Genomic DNA, 16,474 nt, shown 5'->3' with positions numbered 1-16,474 from the left:
CTAACAACATGCTAGCTATAACAAAGCAGCATAGATTTTGTTCGTTAAAATCTTAGCAATACGCATCCCTAGTGACAAAATCTTTTTGATTAGAACTGACTCAAAACATTATGCTTGGACTTTGAAAAGAGTAGGCTCACAAATAGACATCTGTATTATTTTTCTGTATTTATTTGAGAATTTTGGCATGTATTTTTCTTAGTTTTATTCAGGTTCTCACTTTGAGAAACAAGTGCCGGACAGTCACACCATATGAGTTTTGTTATGTTTGGTTGAAAATTCTGAAAAAATGAGTGATGAACTGTTTTCATGTTGAGTGTGTTCACATAAAGCATAATGTTCTGCACAATATTGAGAAGGTTTTTGGCAAATATATTTTTTATTCATACATGTTGGACACTGAAGACAAGAAAAACTGCCATGTCACGTCATCCACCCAGTGTGAGTGTGAGTATGAATGGGTGAACGAGAGGCAAACATTGTAAAGCGCTTTGAGAGCCGCTAAGGTAGAAAAGCGCTATATAAATGCAGACCATTTGTACTTGTCTTCTTGTGGACTTGTGAAACGTCATCAATCGCAGCCCAAGTACTGTTCAATTTCTAAGGGCCCATTTCAGTATGCGTACTTGTCTGTACTTGTGTTATTGTGGACATGTCATCAATCGCAGCACAAATGCTGTTCCAAATCAAACTGTAGGTGGCGGTCTATGCTCCTTCAGCTGGTTAAAACCCACAAACTAAATCCAACGAAGAAGCAGCTTTCCCGTGCTCACATGTGTTTTTTAACAGAGACAACATATTGCTAGTTAAATGCAACAACTAATAAGAGCTGACGACGTGTTGTCTTGCAAACTCAACCATTTGAAACTTGTACATGTTGGCACCACACTGACATTGTTTTGCAATGTTTTATTTCATCGGGCTTGGATTGGGAGATGCTAAAGACATCACCGTGAAGGGACTAGAAATTATTCAGAAATGCAATCGTGTCTACTTGGAAGCCTACACGTCCATATTAACGGTTGGGAAGGATAAATTGGTAAGTACAATTTCCGAAATGCGAAGTTACGTCAACCACACCCCCCTAACGTTGCTCTCAATGTAGGTATTGAAATGTGGTAGTATATTGAAACAGGGTGGACAGACAAAACAATTTCCCTTTTCTGTCAAAACTAGTTTTTGGGCGTATTTGGGTAATTTTTCTAAACGTTCCACCCGTTTTGAGACCTATGGCACCAAAATGTAGTAGTCCAGTTTTGGATAAATTTGTGCAGAGAATAATGATTCTAAGGCCCAACCCCAATATCCTCCCTAAACCCTAAGCCCTGAACCAGAGAATGTCTAATATTGGGAGAACTGCCACTCTCGGGAAACTTCTAGGTTCTGAACTGGTTGCAGTTCAACTAGTTCCACATGAGGGCGCTAAGGGTCGAGGGCAGAATGAATGGAGGTCTATGGAGCTATACCCCTCAAAATCCACTTTTCTCAGAATATTATACTTTGTCTAGTAATTTGAATGTTGAATTTGAAAGGGAAGGCAAAAATACACTGCTGGGTTTTAGATTTTTTTTAATGTCGCCTTTTGTTCTACAAAGCCTTTTAAAATGTCAATGACGTCATACACATTGTACGGCCAGAGATGCTGCATTAGGGCAAGCTCTGGGGTCTCATTTATAAAACTGTGCGTAGGATTCTTACTAAAAGTGTACGTACGCCCAAAAGCCTAAAATGGCGTACGCCAAAAAGAAATGTGCGTACGCACACCTGTAAGCAATGTTCCCTTTATAAATCACAGACTACCCACAAGTGTGCGTACGTGAATCTGCATTTTACCCCGCCCTGAACACGCCCATTTTTAACCATAAATGGTCAATGCAAAGCACCTCATGAATGCTAATCCTGTATATTAATGACCCTGGCATGCGATTGTTATTCACGGTGAATCATGGCGCATGACAACTTCTCAGACACTGTTAACCTATTGGTGGAGGCCCGAAAACCACATTATTTGGTGGCCGTTGGATCACCAATAAAAAAAAAACAGTGCGAGTGGCGTCAACTGTGCCAGTGATACCGCAAATCGAGATACAATTTGAAAACAAAAGTGTTTTGTTATGAACAAGTAGTCTATTGAAGTCTGGACTGATAACGATGACGTAGAGTGTAGCGATTGCGCGGGATCTTAACGACTGTATTTCCAGTTTATGACATATGATGATATATGCACAGTATTAAAGAAATATATTTAGTTATACAATGTGTTCTGCAGTTATCTAAAGGTAGGATATGTGATGTTATCCTGTATTCCATGCAGTCGGGCTAGGGCATCTCCCCCTCCTACATCCCGTAGTGGACAATCTGATGGTGAGACATACAGCGCTGAATTTTGATTTAAAATTTGAGTTGGATTGTACAAGGTGTTTATGGAACAATTATCAGTACAAGCGCAAATAACACTGCTGGATTTAATCTTCATGATAATTATGAAACCGAGTGAAAAAAACGTGTGTAAGGAAAACAAAATATATAAATATTACGAGTAATGTTCTTCCCACATTCACTTTCTGCAGTCTGACTACAGTACGGTCATCTGCGTCGCCAATTCCAACTGCTTCCAAAATGTGCGTAGGCCTACGGGAGGGTCAGAGTTTGCGTGGAGGACCGCACATTCTCCCATCAAGTTTGTTTTTTATAAATCACAACCTTTGCGTGGAAAGTGGCGTACGCACATTTTCAGCCCCGTTTTGTGCGTACGCAAGCTTTATAAATGAGACCCCTGGTCACTTCCTTTTTTCTCTCGAGGCATCGACAACACAGCTGACAGGTTAGGCTCTCCTTGTCAATACACATGCTAGAAAGAGTTTTGGCTTGCTAATGTTGTTGCTAATTTTGCTAATGCTCTGACATTCTGATTCCACTTCGGATGCCATCAAGCGGGATCTCTGGTCGTAGTCAGACCTTCACTAACCAATCAGCATTCATTAGCAGAATGCTAGCGTATTATGGGCAACAACGACTCACCCTGTAAGAAATCGAAAGGACATAAGTACTCGTTCATTCAACTTTCGATCTATAATCCAAGTTGAACATGCCAAAACTACAATCAAATCGGAGATTTCTCAACGACAAATAGGTGAGAGACAAATTTAGTCGTTTAGCTCCATAGACTCCCAATCATTTTGCACTTGACCGCGATTACTCCCAGTGGAACTCTGGTGGAACTGCAACAAAATTCGGTACAATGGGGCTTAATAGGGAGTGGCCAGGCTCCTTAAACAGGCTCTGCCTGAACCCTCACAGACTTACCTGACATCACCTGGTAATTGATTGAGTGCAAGAGGCTGCAAGGGCTCAAAATGCTTTTAAATTGGAATGGGACAGCACTTTGCTGCATTATCGGCAAAATAGTAATGTTGTTGAGAAAATCAGCACTCTTCTCTGCTTGAGACTGGGGGGGCGTGTCGCCTGAAGGAGCTGAAGCTCCGCCCCTCGCTGCCTACCTATGACCCAGATAATGGACGCTACGTCAAGCCGAACAAAACAGTATAGAATTAGAATGTATTTGTTCAATGAGTGAAACATACAGATAAGGGCTGCAAATAACGATTATTTTAATAATCGATTAATCTGTCGATTCTTTTTCGATTAATCGATGAATTGGATAAAAAAACAAAAACAAAAAAGCATTAATTTCCAACCCTTTATTCAAAAACAGAACTGACAGTGCAAATTCACAGTGAAAAAAATCTTCAGTGTGCACAAACAGGCACACAATTTTGAAAAAGTTATTAATATTAGCGTAGATTTAATGCTATTTTCCAAGATGAGCAATTTATTGGAGTTTTGTTTAAAACTTTATTGAAAATTGAAAGGTTGTGGAAGTAGGCCAGACTTAATTAGAATAATCTGGTGTATATTTAAGATTTTTTTACACAATTTTGAAAAAAGTTAAGATTTGCGAGGATTAAGCTATTTTCAAAGATTAGTGATTTTCTATCATTTTATTTAAAACTTAATTGAAAAAATAAAGGCTGTGGAAGTATACCAGACATTGTTAAGATATTCTGGTGTCTGTTTGAGGTTTTATATTCCTAAAAATATTATAAAAGTCTACATTTTTCTAAATGGTATGTTTTTTTTTCACCCGGTCCCTAACGTGATGCTGCAAAGTAGCGTCTCCCGAATGTGAGATGAATGTCGAATATGAAACTAACTTCACCTCGGTCAATTAACACACTGTTTCGATGTATTTAGTGTGAAATGCTCCCACAGCTTGGATGACTTGGGTCGTACTGATTTCTCTGCCTCCGCCATGTGTTTGAGAACAACGTTACTCAACAACGTCTCTCCGATGGCCTTTCCTCTACCTCCGCGCTCAACTAAACTTTTTTTTTTTTTAATACTCAAACATCTCCGCAACATATTGAGTGGCGTAATAATCGCGCGACACAGACATACCAACCTGCAGAGATTCATTTCCGGGAGGTAGCTCCCCATACCCCCCAGACGCAATCAGGACGCACGATATGCACCTATCTCTACCAGAAATGACCATTGGACAGTCTCTCGCTCGCTCGAAATACAAAATCCCCGATTTCCGGGAGATTGTACAGCATTTGCGGGCGTCAGGGAGCCGCTAATACAGATGCATATAAATGAAATGTTCCCCTGAGTTGTAACACAGGAGTAAAAATGGACACCAGAGACAGCAGACAGTGAGCTCTCCAACTACTTCTCGCACATTAGCTACCATTTCACCAAAATACCATCATTCTACACCGAGTAGCCTAATATCAAGTTAGCGGTTTGCACTAACTCATAGCAGAGATACCTCTGGAAAAGTTATCTAGTATAATTATAACAAGCACACAGAACTGAGTGATGAACTGCTGGCGTCGGTGGATGGTCCAGGTGCGACCGGAGGAGGAACGGCCGGGAGGGTGATGCTCGGTACGGCTCCGTGCTGCAAGAGAAGCCGTGTGTCCCTGAACCCTGTCTGTCTCTGGTCCATGTTAAAACTATCCGCTGTGAAATGGTCACTGCAGAGGTGGCTGTTGGAGTTTATCCGAAGCTCTCCATCAGCGTGGCTCTTCACAAAATCAATCCACCTATTTTTCCTTTCATCATCATTAAATAGGAAATTAAATAGCGTTGCAGCGCAGCTGAAGTTCTTGCATCCAGGGAAGATGCAGTTGTGGGTGGAGGGAGACATCCTGAAGCTAGCTGATGTAGGCTACAATAACAGTACAGCAGGAGGAGCCATTCAGTGATCTGACGTAGATGGGTCAAAATGACGTAGATAGGTAATTTTTTGGCTCCGCCCATTAAAACCTGATCTGAAAACGGAAGAGAAACTGGTCTACTGTCTAACTCCACATTTCAGTGCGACAAAGTTTTCGCGCTTTGCACATGCTTTTAGGAACTAATTTCACACGTACATAATGTTCTGAGAAGCAAATCATGGAATTTGCTTTACAGGATCTTTAACCATCTGTGAGTTTTGTGTTTAAACTTGTAAACATGTTAACTTTTATTTCCAACAAGCCTATGTGTACATCAGGGTTGGTTCCTCTTTCCATACATGTTTGTTTACATTCTTCTTTCTTTTCATATGAGGCGGGTTTGCCTGGATTTTTTTCCTTCCTTCCGGGCTTCCCCTGTTAACCCTTGTGTTTCACGTCACAACGCTGTGAATTGTGGGCAATTCTCTTAGGCAAAGTAAAGCAAAATTGCGGTCTAACGAAAAGGGTGCAAAAAAGGGTTAAAAATGTCTGCGAAAGAGCCATTGCGCACTTAAACGAACCAAAACACATTTTTGGTTAGGCCAGGCGTTTCTGTAAAGACATGCATCTCCACTGTAGTGTTGTCACAGTACCAAAATGTCAGTAGTCAATACCAAAAGCAGTGAAATTTCACAGTACTCAATAGGGGTGTCACAATACCAAAAATGCAGTAGTCGGTGCCAATACCAGTAAAATTCCTTGGTTGTGGTTATTGTATTTAGCAGACACTTGTGTCCAAAGCGACAAAATATGAATCGTACAATAGTTAAAATTAACAGTAAACAGTTTTTAAAAGTTGCTAAGCCAATATTAAGCAAAATAGTAATAATAACAATAATGGCAATACAATATCAAATATCAATAATAATAAAAAATACTATAAAATACCATAAATATACAAATCATAACTCTAAGAATTAATTAATTATTTAAGTGTAAGATCAACAGATAAGTCTTGAGACCCCTCTTTAAGGACTGTCTGCAGGGAATGTGTCTGACCGATCACGGTGGGTGTGGGCCGCCTGCGCCAAAAATGCCAGGGCCGATTTTTTTGTCCCAGTCCAGCCCTGCTCGTGTTCTTTAGGGACATCTAATCTGTAGCTCTGAAGCTCTGATTGGCGCTGCTGTGAGTCAGAGATAGGCTATCTAGCAGCAGTAAGGACGAGTTTGGTGAGTGGTGGCGACCCACGAGAGATTAAGATTGCAAGTTTGGGAAAACTTCGGTTTCCCATTCAGTTACAGTAGTACTGGCGAGAGAGTGGTGGATAAGACACGCACTGTGTGTCGGCCTTGTTCAGCAGTTGTGGGCAGTGACGTGCAGTCTGGGTAGGCAAGGTAGGCACTGCCTACCCTGCCAAAATTCAAACGTAAACATTTTTATTAAATCATTTTATTTAATGAACTTGTATTTTTACTGTTTATTCTTGTGATTTATATATGCAATATGTGTGTTATTCCAATTGTTTAGACGTTACTATGACCAATGTAGCAGTTACACATAATCAAATACAAAAAAAGTAGAATAAGCAGTGCTTTTACTGTCAGTTCACTGCGGACGACAAGCGAAAAACTCACTTGCGCACTTCGATCCTGTATTCTTCAACATGTACAGTACCAGTCAAAAGTCTGGACACATTTTCCAATTCAAGTGCCTAGCCTCTTACTCACATCACCGCACATCACTGGTTGTGGGGTATGTGAGTGGAAATGCATCTAACATGCTAACGCATATATAACGCATCTGGCGTGTGCTAAATGACAAAAATGATCCGACACCATCACCCAGGTGTGCCAATCACTGGAACGAGACAAAAAAAAACTGTTCAACTTCTCCTCCCTACAGTGCTTAACCAGCCATTAGATACACATACAAATGGGGCCCAAAAAATTACTGACGCAATCCGAATTTACATGTCATCTTCAATGCGCCGTATTCACTCGTAGAGGAACTTGGTTTGTTTTGCCTTTCCCTCCGTTGTACCGAACTTGTACCGAACCGTGATGACTGAACCGCTGTATGAACCGAACTGGGACTTCAGTGTACCGTTCCACCCCTAATTCAAATATACATTTTCCAGCTAGGAAAAACCCTGATTAAGTAAAACCTTTTCATGCATTCCATTTAGTCCAGGGCCTCCTGGTCTGGTCCATCAATGGCTACCTTGCAACACATCCAAGCTGGTGGTGATGTTTATGATTGGCTGGTTCTTAACTGTATAACTGCTATCAATGCTATCAATTCAGCACCTCGTCAATTAATTGGACATAGCGGGACAAGTTATCCCTTACTTCTCAGTGTGATAAATGGTTGAAATGCGTGAGAAATACAAGGTGTTGCGTGAGAAATGGTTGAAATGGGTGAACCTGATTCTACCGACATTATCTGGTAGACAGCTGGCCTTCAAATTGTATCATCTTTTGAGGTAAGTTTCCAATTAAATCCATCTTATTTTCTATGTATTAATGCAGGGTTTCCCGCAGCACAAGTTAAGGCAGGGGTTTTATTTAGAGGATTTTTGTCTCGTTTTCTCTCTTCCATTTCAAACCGTGACCAACGCCAGTCTCCCTTCTCCGCATTAGTTGATCGCACAAACTAGCCCCCCCCCCCCCCCCCCCCCCGGTCTGACAGCAAACCCCACCCTACCACCTTAACTAACACATTTTCTGCGGGAAACCCAGTAATGAGTATATGTATTTCTTACTGCACAAATTCAATTGGCTGTTGCCATGGTTGGGTAACGAGTGTCATTTGCACTAAGTAGAGAAATATAGAATTATAATTCTATTTCAATGAATGTCAGTATTTTGGTTTGGAGCTTGTTCTCTGCCCTCAAGCTAAATAAAGTTTACCTGATTTGTAGTCTGCAATATACACTATATGCCCCAACCAAGGATTGTTGATATTTTTCGTTGATAGCACAACCATTGCATTCTTCATTACATTTTCAACGGGTGAAAACACCATTGAAAAACCGTCTCACAAATGTTGCGTGCTGCAGGGTGGCCATTGATGGACCGAATGCTGATGAGTACCATGGCCTTGTCTTTCGTTTTATAAACGAGGGTGAAATGCTTTGAAGCAGGATGTGACCTCTGTAACAGACTGCCTCCCCTCTCCCAGCCCCACATTCCTTTCCCCTCAAACTACCCTCTCCCCCTTTCAATTTTGTAATACAATTCTGCGTGGTGCGTGAACACGGCTATTGCTGTGCAATGTCTAGCTATCTGGCACACTGGTGATGCATATTTTGCTACAATCTTAAAAAACAAATCCTAAACAATGCAACAGAACTTTCCACAACCAAAGTTGAAAACTGTAAGGATTTGTCTAATCGCTAATGTGCCTTTGTCAAGAATGTTGAAAAGGCACATGTATGTTTTAAAAGAAATAATACACTTTACGCATTATTTCTTGTCTTTCAAACTCAGGAGGAGTACTATGGACGGGAGCTCATACTTGCAGACAGGGATATGGTGGAACAGGAAGCGGATGATATTCTGAAAGGGGCTAATGTCAATGATGTTGCATTTCTAGTAGTTGGAGACCCCTTTGGGTAAGTTAAGCCATTTCCTTCTTAATGTGTATCTTATTTAATTTTAATACAGTAAAATTGGATAGCCTAAGTCTGGGGTCCCCAAACTTTATTCTGCGAGGGCCAGACATTTTTTCCTTTCTTTAATGTGGAGCTGAGTCGGTCTGTAACTGAAAATTGCATGGGCCGGAGTGACTACCAGTATTATTGTGGAGATTTTATTATGATTTTAAATGTTTTTTTATGCTAGATTAGTTTATTATTTTGTTATGCACCGTACATCCGTATATCAAGGGATATATAGTCTATTAAAAGAGCATTATTACCATCATAATGACCTTTTTTCATATTCATTGCTATTGATATCAAAACAATTACTGACTTATGCATCATAATCAGTGTGAACTTTTTTATTTTTTATGTATAAAAAATAAAAAGTATCTGGCATTGTTCAGAGGGCCAATCCAAATGCGTAGGCCGCGGGCCGTAGTTTGGGGACCCCTAGCCTAAATGGTTCTGTGAAATAATATTTGGGCAGATATGTGCACTTTTCCAAACAGTAGCGGAGCCAGAGGGGTGTCCGGGGTGGCACTGGACACCCCTGACATCTGATTGGCCACCCCAAAATTTAATTCGCTACTGGAAAATTGATTCTGATTGACATCTCATTTGACCTCTTTTTCAAAGAAGCATTTATTTTGCTGCGTTGCGGTGCATTTTTCAAATCGGAGAGAGACGTTTGTTGCGAGATACAGAAGAATAAGAAGAACATACAGCAGAATAGAGAATATTTCCACAGCTCCACAAGCTCTTTTCGCGATTGAAAAAGGCATAATATTTGAAGTAAGTTTTAAGGTTTGCATTGGGTTTAGGTTTCCTGAACATTTAACGAATGTTGATTAGCCTAGCTGTGTAAGTTAATGTTAGAACTTCGACTCCAATAACAGACAAACTGAGACAGTCAGTAGGCTACCGTAATTTTCGGAAAATAAGCCGCGGCTTGTACTCTTACATTCGATTTTACAGTTTTCTTGTGCTTGTGTGGTTTATATTTTGAAGCGGTTTATAATCTGGTTTTAGAACAAAAAAGTGGCTTTGTCTCAAGATCTCTACAGACCGTGCAGCTAATTTAATGCTCAACACTTGAAGAACAGCTTAACGCTACTTGAAAGAGGAATTATTTAGGCTACTGTGTCGTCTGTTACACTATCAGGGCTTGGAAATACAGTGACTTGCTAAAGTAGGCAAATGGCTAGAACATAACATTTCATAATAATTTCAGTTAATCAAACGGCTACAAGACCCAGTGAAATGTTATAGGCTAGCTAGCAAAATAACGCTAGCATCGCTAACTAATTACTAATTCAACTTTCGTAGTGTAACCAAGCTCTTTGTAAGTTTGTTTTAGATATAGTTGGATATGATCGTGTGGACAATAAGACACGGATGCGGTCTCTTTTCATAACTTGTATTTTACCACTGCTCTTCTTGACATCGCCATTCGAACAGCCCTCACTGATTGCACGTAATGCTTTCAACATCAAGCCTACGGCAACTCCCGAGGGACAAAACACCCTTGTCCGAAAGGTCTGCTACAGTCAGACCCCCACCCCTCGCCCCCCTGTCTTGCATTTACGGTTAGGCACCCGGCTCTTCCGGTCGTTTTTATTCTATTAACTCCAGTAAACATTTACAAAACTATCTCCCCAATAATTTTTGTTCGATTCTCGAACCTGGCTCATACTACTAGCTTTTTCAAAGACGAAGATTAATAAATCATGTCTGATAACCCCAATATTGTTATGGTCGTTATATTGTTAGAACTTTCTCAGTTAACCCCACAACGATGGCATTAACAATAAGCTAGTAATAGTAAGCAACACTCATCATCCTTATAATAGTAACATAGGTAGCCTATAGGCTTAATTAAGCTTGCTTTGCCGAGCTAGAACAACGACGGAGCCAGATATTCAAGTTTACAGTTTCTTTAATCCGACACAATACTTAAGCAGTCAAACTAAAAACACGAAGCAAAAAGAACAACGCATAATACTACAGTACCAATAGTATTGATTTTCGTAAAGTTCACTTGTGCTTCTTGATCGGACTTGTACCACATTTTGACAGTTTTCTGCAATGCCTTAGCTCCAGCTCACAAGTTTGCGACTGGTTGTTGCAAAGTATGACTGTACAACTAGTTGCAAGCGTGCACAAGTCTCGGAGCTAGGAAAAAAGCGAGCCACTGTTTAAGGCTAGACCGGAAGAGCCGGAACTGGAAAGATGGCGCGGTCCGGTTTCGCGCTCTCGCTTGCCTCACTGCGCACTTTTCATAGAAATGAATGGGGACGCCATCTTGGAAGACAAAAGTAGCTGCCTCTAGTAATATAACTCTATGGCTACAGTAGGCTATCCTCAAGATTTGCAAGCTAGCTAAACTTATACCACAATGCTGTAAGATCGCCTAGTCATAGTTTTCACGTGACGTCATGTTCCAAGGGGCACTCGTGTATTGCTCTTGGTACCCAGAATGCCCTGCGGCAAGCTGAAAAGCTACTAAGGGCATTGGCTTAGTTAAATAAGCATTGTTTGGAGTTCTATTATTGTTGTTCCTTCTTTTTTTAAATGTGTCATGCTATGGTCTTTAGATAATTTGAGTGTTCATCCTGATTGGGAATGTTGTCTAGTTAGATGGCAAGTAATCAATCGTGAGCATTGGTCCGCTCAACGTTAGCCGGCGCAACGGTAACGTTGTGTGCTTTCAAAGTGCGTATATTCCAGTGCGGTTTATACTCCGATTTACAAACACAAAGTGCTCATTCTGAGGGGGTGCGGCTTGTACACGATATGGCTTATTTTCCGAAAAATACGGTAATCAGATAGACGAGAGATCGGTTCCCAATTTAGCCTAACATTGTGTTTACGTCTGTATTAGTAGGTATAATAATACCTGCACTGTGTACTAGCTTGTACACTGACATTCTAAAATTATACATCCAAAGGGTTTCTTATCACAGATTTCATTTTGTCTTGTTTAGGCCAATTCCAAAACTTTTCTTTGCTATTAGTTAACATAATATATATGAACATACATATTATACTGTAAAGTTGTAATGTTGCACCAAGTTATTTATTTTTAAGTCCATTTCTGCTTGATTTCTGCTACCTGTCAAGTCAGTGTGTGTGTTTTTTGGGTGTGTAAATTAACTTTGTTTTGTGAATAAACTATGCACTGTGTTATTTCTGTAACACAGAAATGCTATTATAAGGCCCTGGTGCTTGATTTTTTTTTCCCAAAAATATTTTGGATGTTCCATAACTTATAGACCCAGATTATACTCTATATATTAATGAAAACAGTGACCCAAGACTCTGGACTATGGACCCCCTGAAGTAGCCTTGGCCACCCCATGTATAAAACTCTAGTTCCGCCACTGCTGCACAGTCAGTAAAATGCGCAGTACTGAATATGTGACGATAAATCATTCAAATTCAAACCCTTTATTGAAGAAGTACAGACTGTCTAGTTCAGTGGTTCTCAAACTTTTGACACCCCGTACCTCCTCAGAAAATATTTGACTCTCCAAGTACCACCATTATGACCAACGTTAATATACAGTAGCGTAGCCTACCCTATTGCAGGGCTCCAGACTAACTTTTTTTACTAGGAGCACAGTAGCCCCTGACTGAATTTTTTGGAGCGCAAGCAGAACATTTAGGGGTACACCTTATATCAACCTGCAATGCAATTATTAATGTAGAGATGGTACAATTTCTGGGGAAATTGTGGGGTGTGCTTGCGTCGGTTGCAGATGGGTCCGTAACTGATATACAGCGACGCACCACACAAACTTGAGTTTAAATACATTTAATGTGACATTACGTACTGTACATGCAAGTCTTAGCTAAATGACTTAAATGTATGATGCAGCGCTTTTCGAACAGTCCTCCTACACCACGACACGATACTTGCTGAGTGCAACAGCGCAAACATAGGCAGGGATACAGTAGCTAACAACGCTAATGCTAAATAAGTATTTAGCTGCTCGGCTCCATGAGAAGGGCTTGGGAGACTGCTCACCAAAAGAACAAAGGGAAACCCACTGGTTTGGCAGATTAAGACATGTTTGTAGGAATCTAGCGAAAAATAGCCTAAACTTTCCTAGACTTTTAGCTAGGTTTATAGGTACCTAGCGAAAAATAGCCTCAACTTTCCAAGACGTTTAGCTACGGTACTAATGCTGAGGGCTCGCTGATATCAGTGTCTTACTAGGACGTCTTATGCGTCGTTGCTAACGTGTGCTGACGTTGTGCACACCCAATAAAAAAAAATGTGTAGGTCGTGCTTGTAAACAATGCTTGCACTGTCTCAAAACTGGTCGCAAAATGCAACCATTTGGTCGCAGTCTGGAGCCCTGCCCTATTGAGCTACACACAGTTCGCGCAGTAACTATCGTGGATGTTTGCATGCGCCACTACCCGAGAACCGTCAGGTTCAGGCAGGAGGACTCAGTATAGTATTACTTGATACTTTATTTCACACGGTACAACACATGATTGTAACACTTGATTTGGCATTATGGTTCTGCTTGCATCGGCTCCCTGCCGCACCCAACGGAGACACCGTCTCGACCTCGGAGCAGAGAGCAGCGACGCATTCCCCAACACAAAACCACATGCCAGGCGAGACAAATGTATGAGACTGCTGTGTGTGTATGTGGTGCCCCTGTTGTGGTTCTATAATTCGAATGAGATGAGCGTCGTGTTAGCCATACTTACCCTCAGCATCGTATCTCAGAGCACTGTGCCCCTAGCTGCATCTATAGTGAATGAATTGAAATTGAATGAACGTGATTACTGACTGAGGCATGCCTCGACATCCCAACTGAGGCACGGCCTCGACATCCCAACTTTCGATGGTGACCATGTCACCTGTCGCTCCACATGCTGCTGCATACCCGCGCCCGGCCAGCCACCAGACAAAACATTTCTTATTAAGCATTGAACACCTATACATGGCGTGAGTGACTACATAGCCTGAAATACAAGAAGAAGAGTGAACGTTATTAGAGGTTGGAAGAGTGAAAGCCATCCTCCTGGCCTTCCAGAACATCACTGCATTCAGTCTGATGCAAGGCCGTAATCATAATACATATTGGGGGGGGGACACATATCAATTGTATTATCAATCAAAATGTCCCCCCCAATATATTGATATGAAAATATAAATGTGCGGTACGACAGGCAACCACGCACGCAATTGGGCCCCCCCAATGTTGACTCCATGGCTACGGCCTTGGTCTGATGTAACCATGACCGTTGCAGATGACCAACAACCCATGACTTTCAGCGTCGATGATGAGACCACTTGAGACGCAGACGTAGCCGCTCCGATTCCAACGAGTGCGCCGTGTAGCTACAGTTTAGGATCCAGACCACAGTGCCGGCACAGGATTCCAAGCCGGCCGGTGAACCAGTAACCCGTCATGGCTTCCCGGAATCGGTGACGAACATGGGCTCGCTCATTACCGTTGATGAACGCCAACGGAGGTATTTCACCAAAGCAGAGAGGGAACAGAAAGAGGAGTTAATCTGTGATATCACGACAGGAGTAGGCTACCCGTACTTGCCCCGTTTACGAACCACCGTGGACATGTGCGAGTCTACGCCTCGACATCCCACCGGAGGAGTTGCCTTCACGTCCCAACGGAGGCGTTGCCTCGAACATACCAACTGAGGCATTGCCTCGACATACCAACTGAGGCACTGCCTCGACATACCAACTGAGGCACTGCCTCGACATACCAACTGAGGCACTGCCTCGACATACCAACTGAGGCACTGCCTCGACATACCACCTGATGCGTTGCCTCAACCACCAGAGGCACTGCTTCGACGTCCCAACGTTGACGGTGACTTTCACCTGACGCTCCACGCGCTGCCGTGCCTGCATGGCCAGCCACCTGCCGAAACATTAATTTGTACATATTAACCTTTTCATGTTCCTGTTAAATTTGCCTGAAAACGCCTAAACAGCATACCCAAAGTAAATTGGAAGCTGTTCTTGAACCATTTGGAGTACATGCATGTAAATGATCTCTTTTGAAAGCTGACACTCTGAAGTTATGTCCCCTGTTGTCAGGACCCCTGTCAGTCCTTCTAGTGTTGAGTAATAGAAGCTTGAACACAAGGAAAGTGAAAATTTCTATTTCCGCCTAGATTTTGTTTTGAAAACAGAGGCCTGAAGAGGCCTAGAGGTGGTAGGTATTATCTGGAAGACTAAATTGGACCACAGGTTGAAGCCTTACCCAATTCAAATCAAAAGTCAAACATAATACCACAATATATTCATATTTGACACATGTTTTTATAAGAGTACATCCAGGAATTTTCTAAAAGGGTCTTTTGGAGACTCCAAAATGACCCTTTGTAACCAAGGTCAAGGTCAAATAAAAAGGTATTATTTTTCATAATTGTTATCTCTGGCCCATCTCTGGTACTTAGAAATATCATATATAATAGCTAAATCCCTAATTAGTAATACTGAAACACAAAAACTGAAGCATGAACACATTGGAGTGCTTTATCTGATTCCAAGGATTGGCGCACAAAGAACACTGATTCTGTCAACCATATTGCGCAATCGACTGTTATTTTGAAGGCTCCACAGACGCATACAAATGAGGTATTGGCATTTTCAGCTAGCTGTCAGCTACAAGGCTAACGAGCTAATTTCAGAGCCAGTCGAAGCCAGTTCGAGAAATTTGTTTAGAACGAGTGTGGGGGGGGGGGGGCGGGGGGGGGGCAGGACGCACAGACCTAGTTGGCTTTAGAGGGCTGTCAACGGGGCATGGAAGCTCCTATTGGGTCGAACAAGGTGTCAATCAAAAGGGGAGGGTTCAACGGACATTTTGAGACCTTCATTTTGTAAATACTCCGTTGATAAATCGGAGAAAATAACACTTTTATGTGAACAAGTTGTTTCTTCCGTCGGCTAACTTGCATAATGAAACAAAGGATAATGGCTATTCATGAACGTAAAACATTGTATTTGGACGAATTACTTTACATGGTTAGATACTTTGAACCCTTGGGACTTACGCAGATCAAGTTTTGATGGCATGATTTGCACACCTGGACCTATTTGAACAACTTAGGGTGAGTACAACTTTTTTCTTTGGCATTGTTGAAGGAATGTTCACCGGAAAAAGACGTTGACTTTGCTTGCTATTGCGACTTGATCTTGAATTGGTTTATTTCAATGGAAGCACAAGAATCGTAGCTTTCCAACGATGTATAACATGTGTAGCGTCTAAAAAATATATTTTTTAGAATTTAGTGCGTAGTAACTGAGGAAGGGGGAGGCAGCATTTTTGTCTCGCGGGCGAAACAGGAGCGTAAACAGGTTAAGCATGCAGGTAGTTTGGAGGTAGGGACGGTGGACGCCATCCTCCTCTGCCTCCCATAACATCACTGCATTCGCTCTAATGTAACATTGAACTGTTGCAGACCAACGACCCAATGCTTGAGCGGTGAGCTGAGACCACTTGAGATGCCAACATTGTTTAGGGTCCGGACCACAGCGCCGGCACAGGTTTCCAAGCCTCCCGGTGACCGTTATGTAGTCATGCTTCCCTGGCATCGCTGACGAACAGATGCTCG

The 16,474-nt window shown here is 41.8% G+C and overlaps 1 protein-coding gene across 1 annotated transcript in view; it reads left to right on the top strand.

Moving 5' to 3' along the window:
* Window positions 1–742: 742 nt before the first annotated feature.
* dph5 (diphthamide biosynthesis 5) overlaps window positions 743–16,474 on the top strand; it is a 43,609-nt gene continuing 27,877 nt past the window's right edge. Inside the window, exons 1-2 of the mRNA XM_062452222.1 lie at window positions 743–1,039; window positions 8,712–8,836. Of these exons, the coding sequence (XP_062308206.1) occupies window positions 905–1,039; window positions 8,712–8,836 (260 nt within the window). The 5' untranslated portion in view covers window positions 743–904. The remainder of the gene's footprint in view (window positions 1,040–8,711; window positions 8,837–16,474) is intronic.

Source organism: Osmerus eperlanus, chromosome 26 (genome assembly GCF_963692335.1).
Source record: "Osmerus eperlanus chromosome 26, fOsmEpe2.1, whole genome shotgun sequence".
NCBI classification, from domain to species: Eukaryota; Metazoa; Chordata; class Actinopteri; order Osmeriformes; family Osmeridae; genus Osmerus; species Osmerus eperlanus.
The sequence above is the reverse complement of the archived record's forward strand: the minus strand, read 5'-3'. Positions and strand labels throughout refer to the sequence as shown.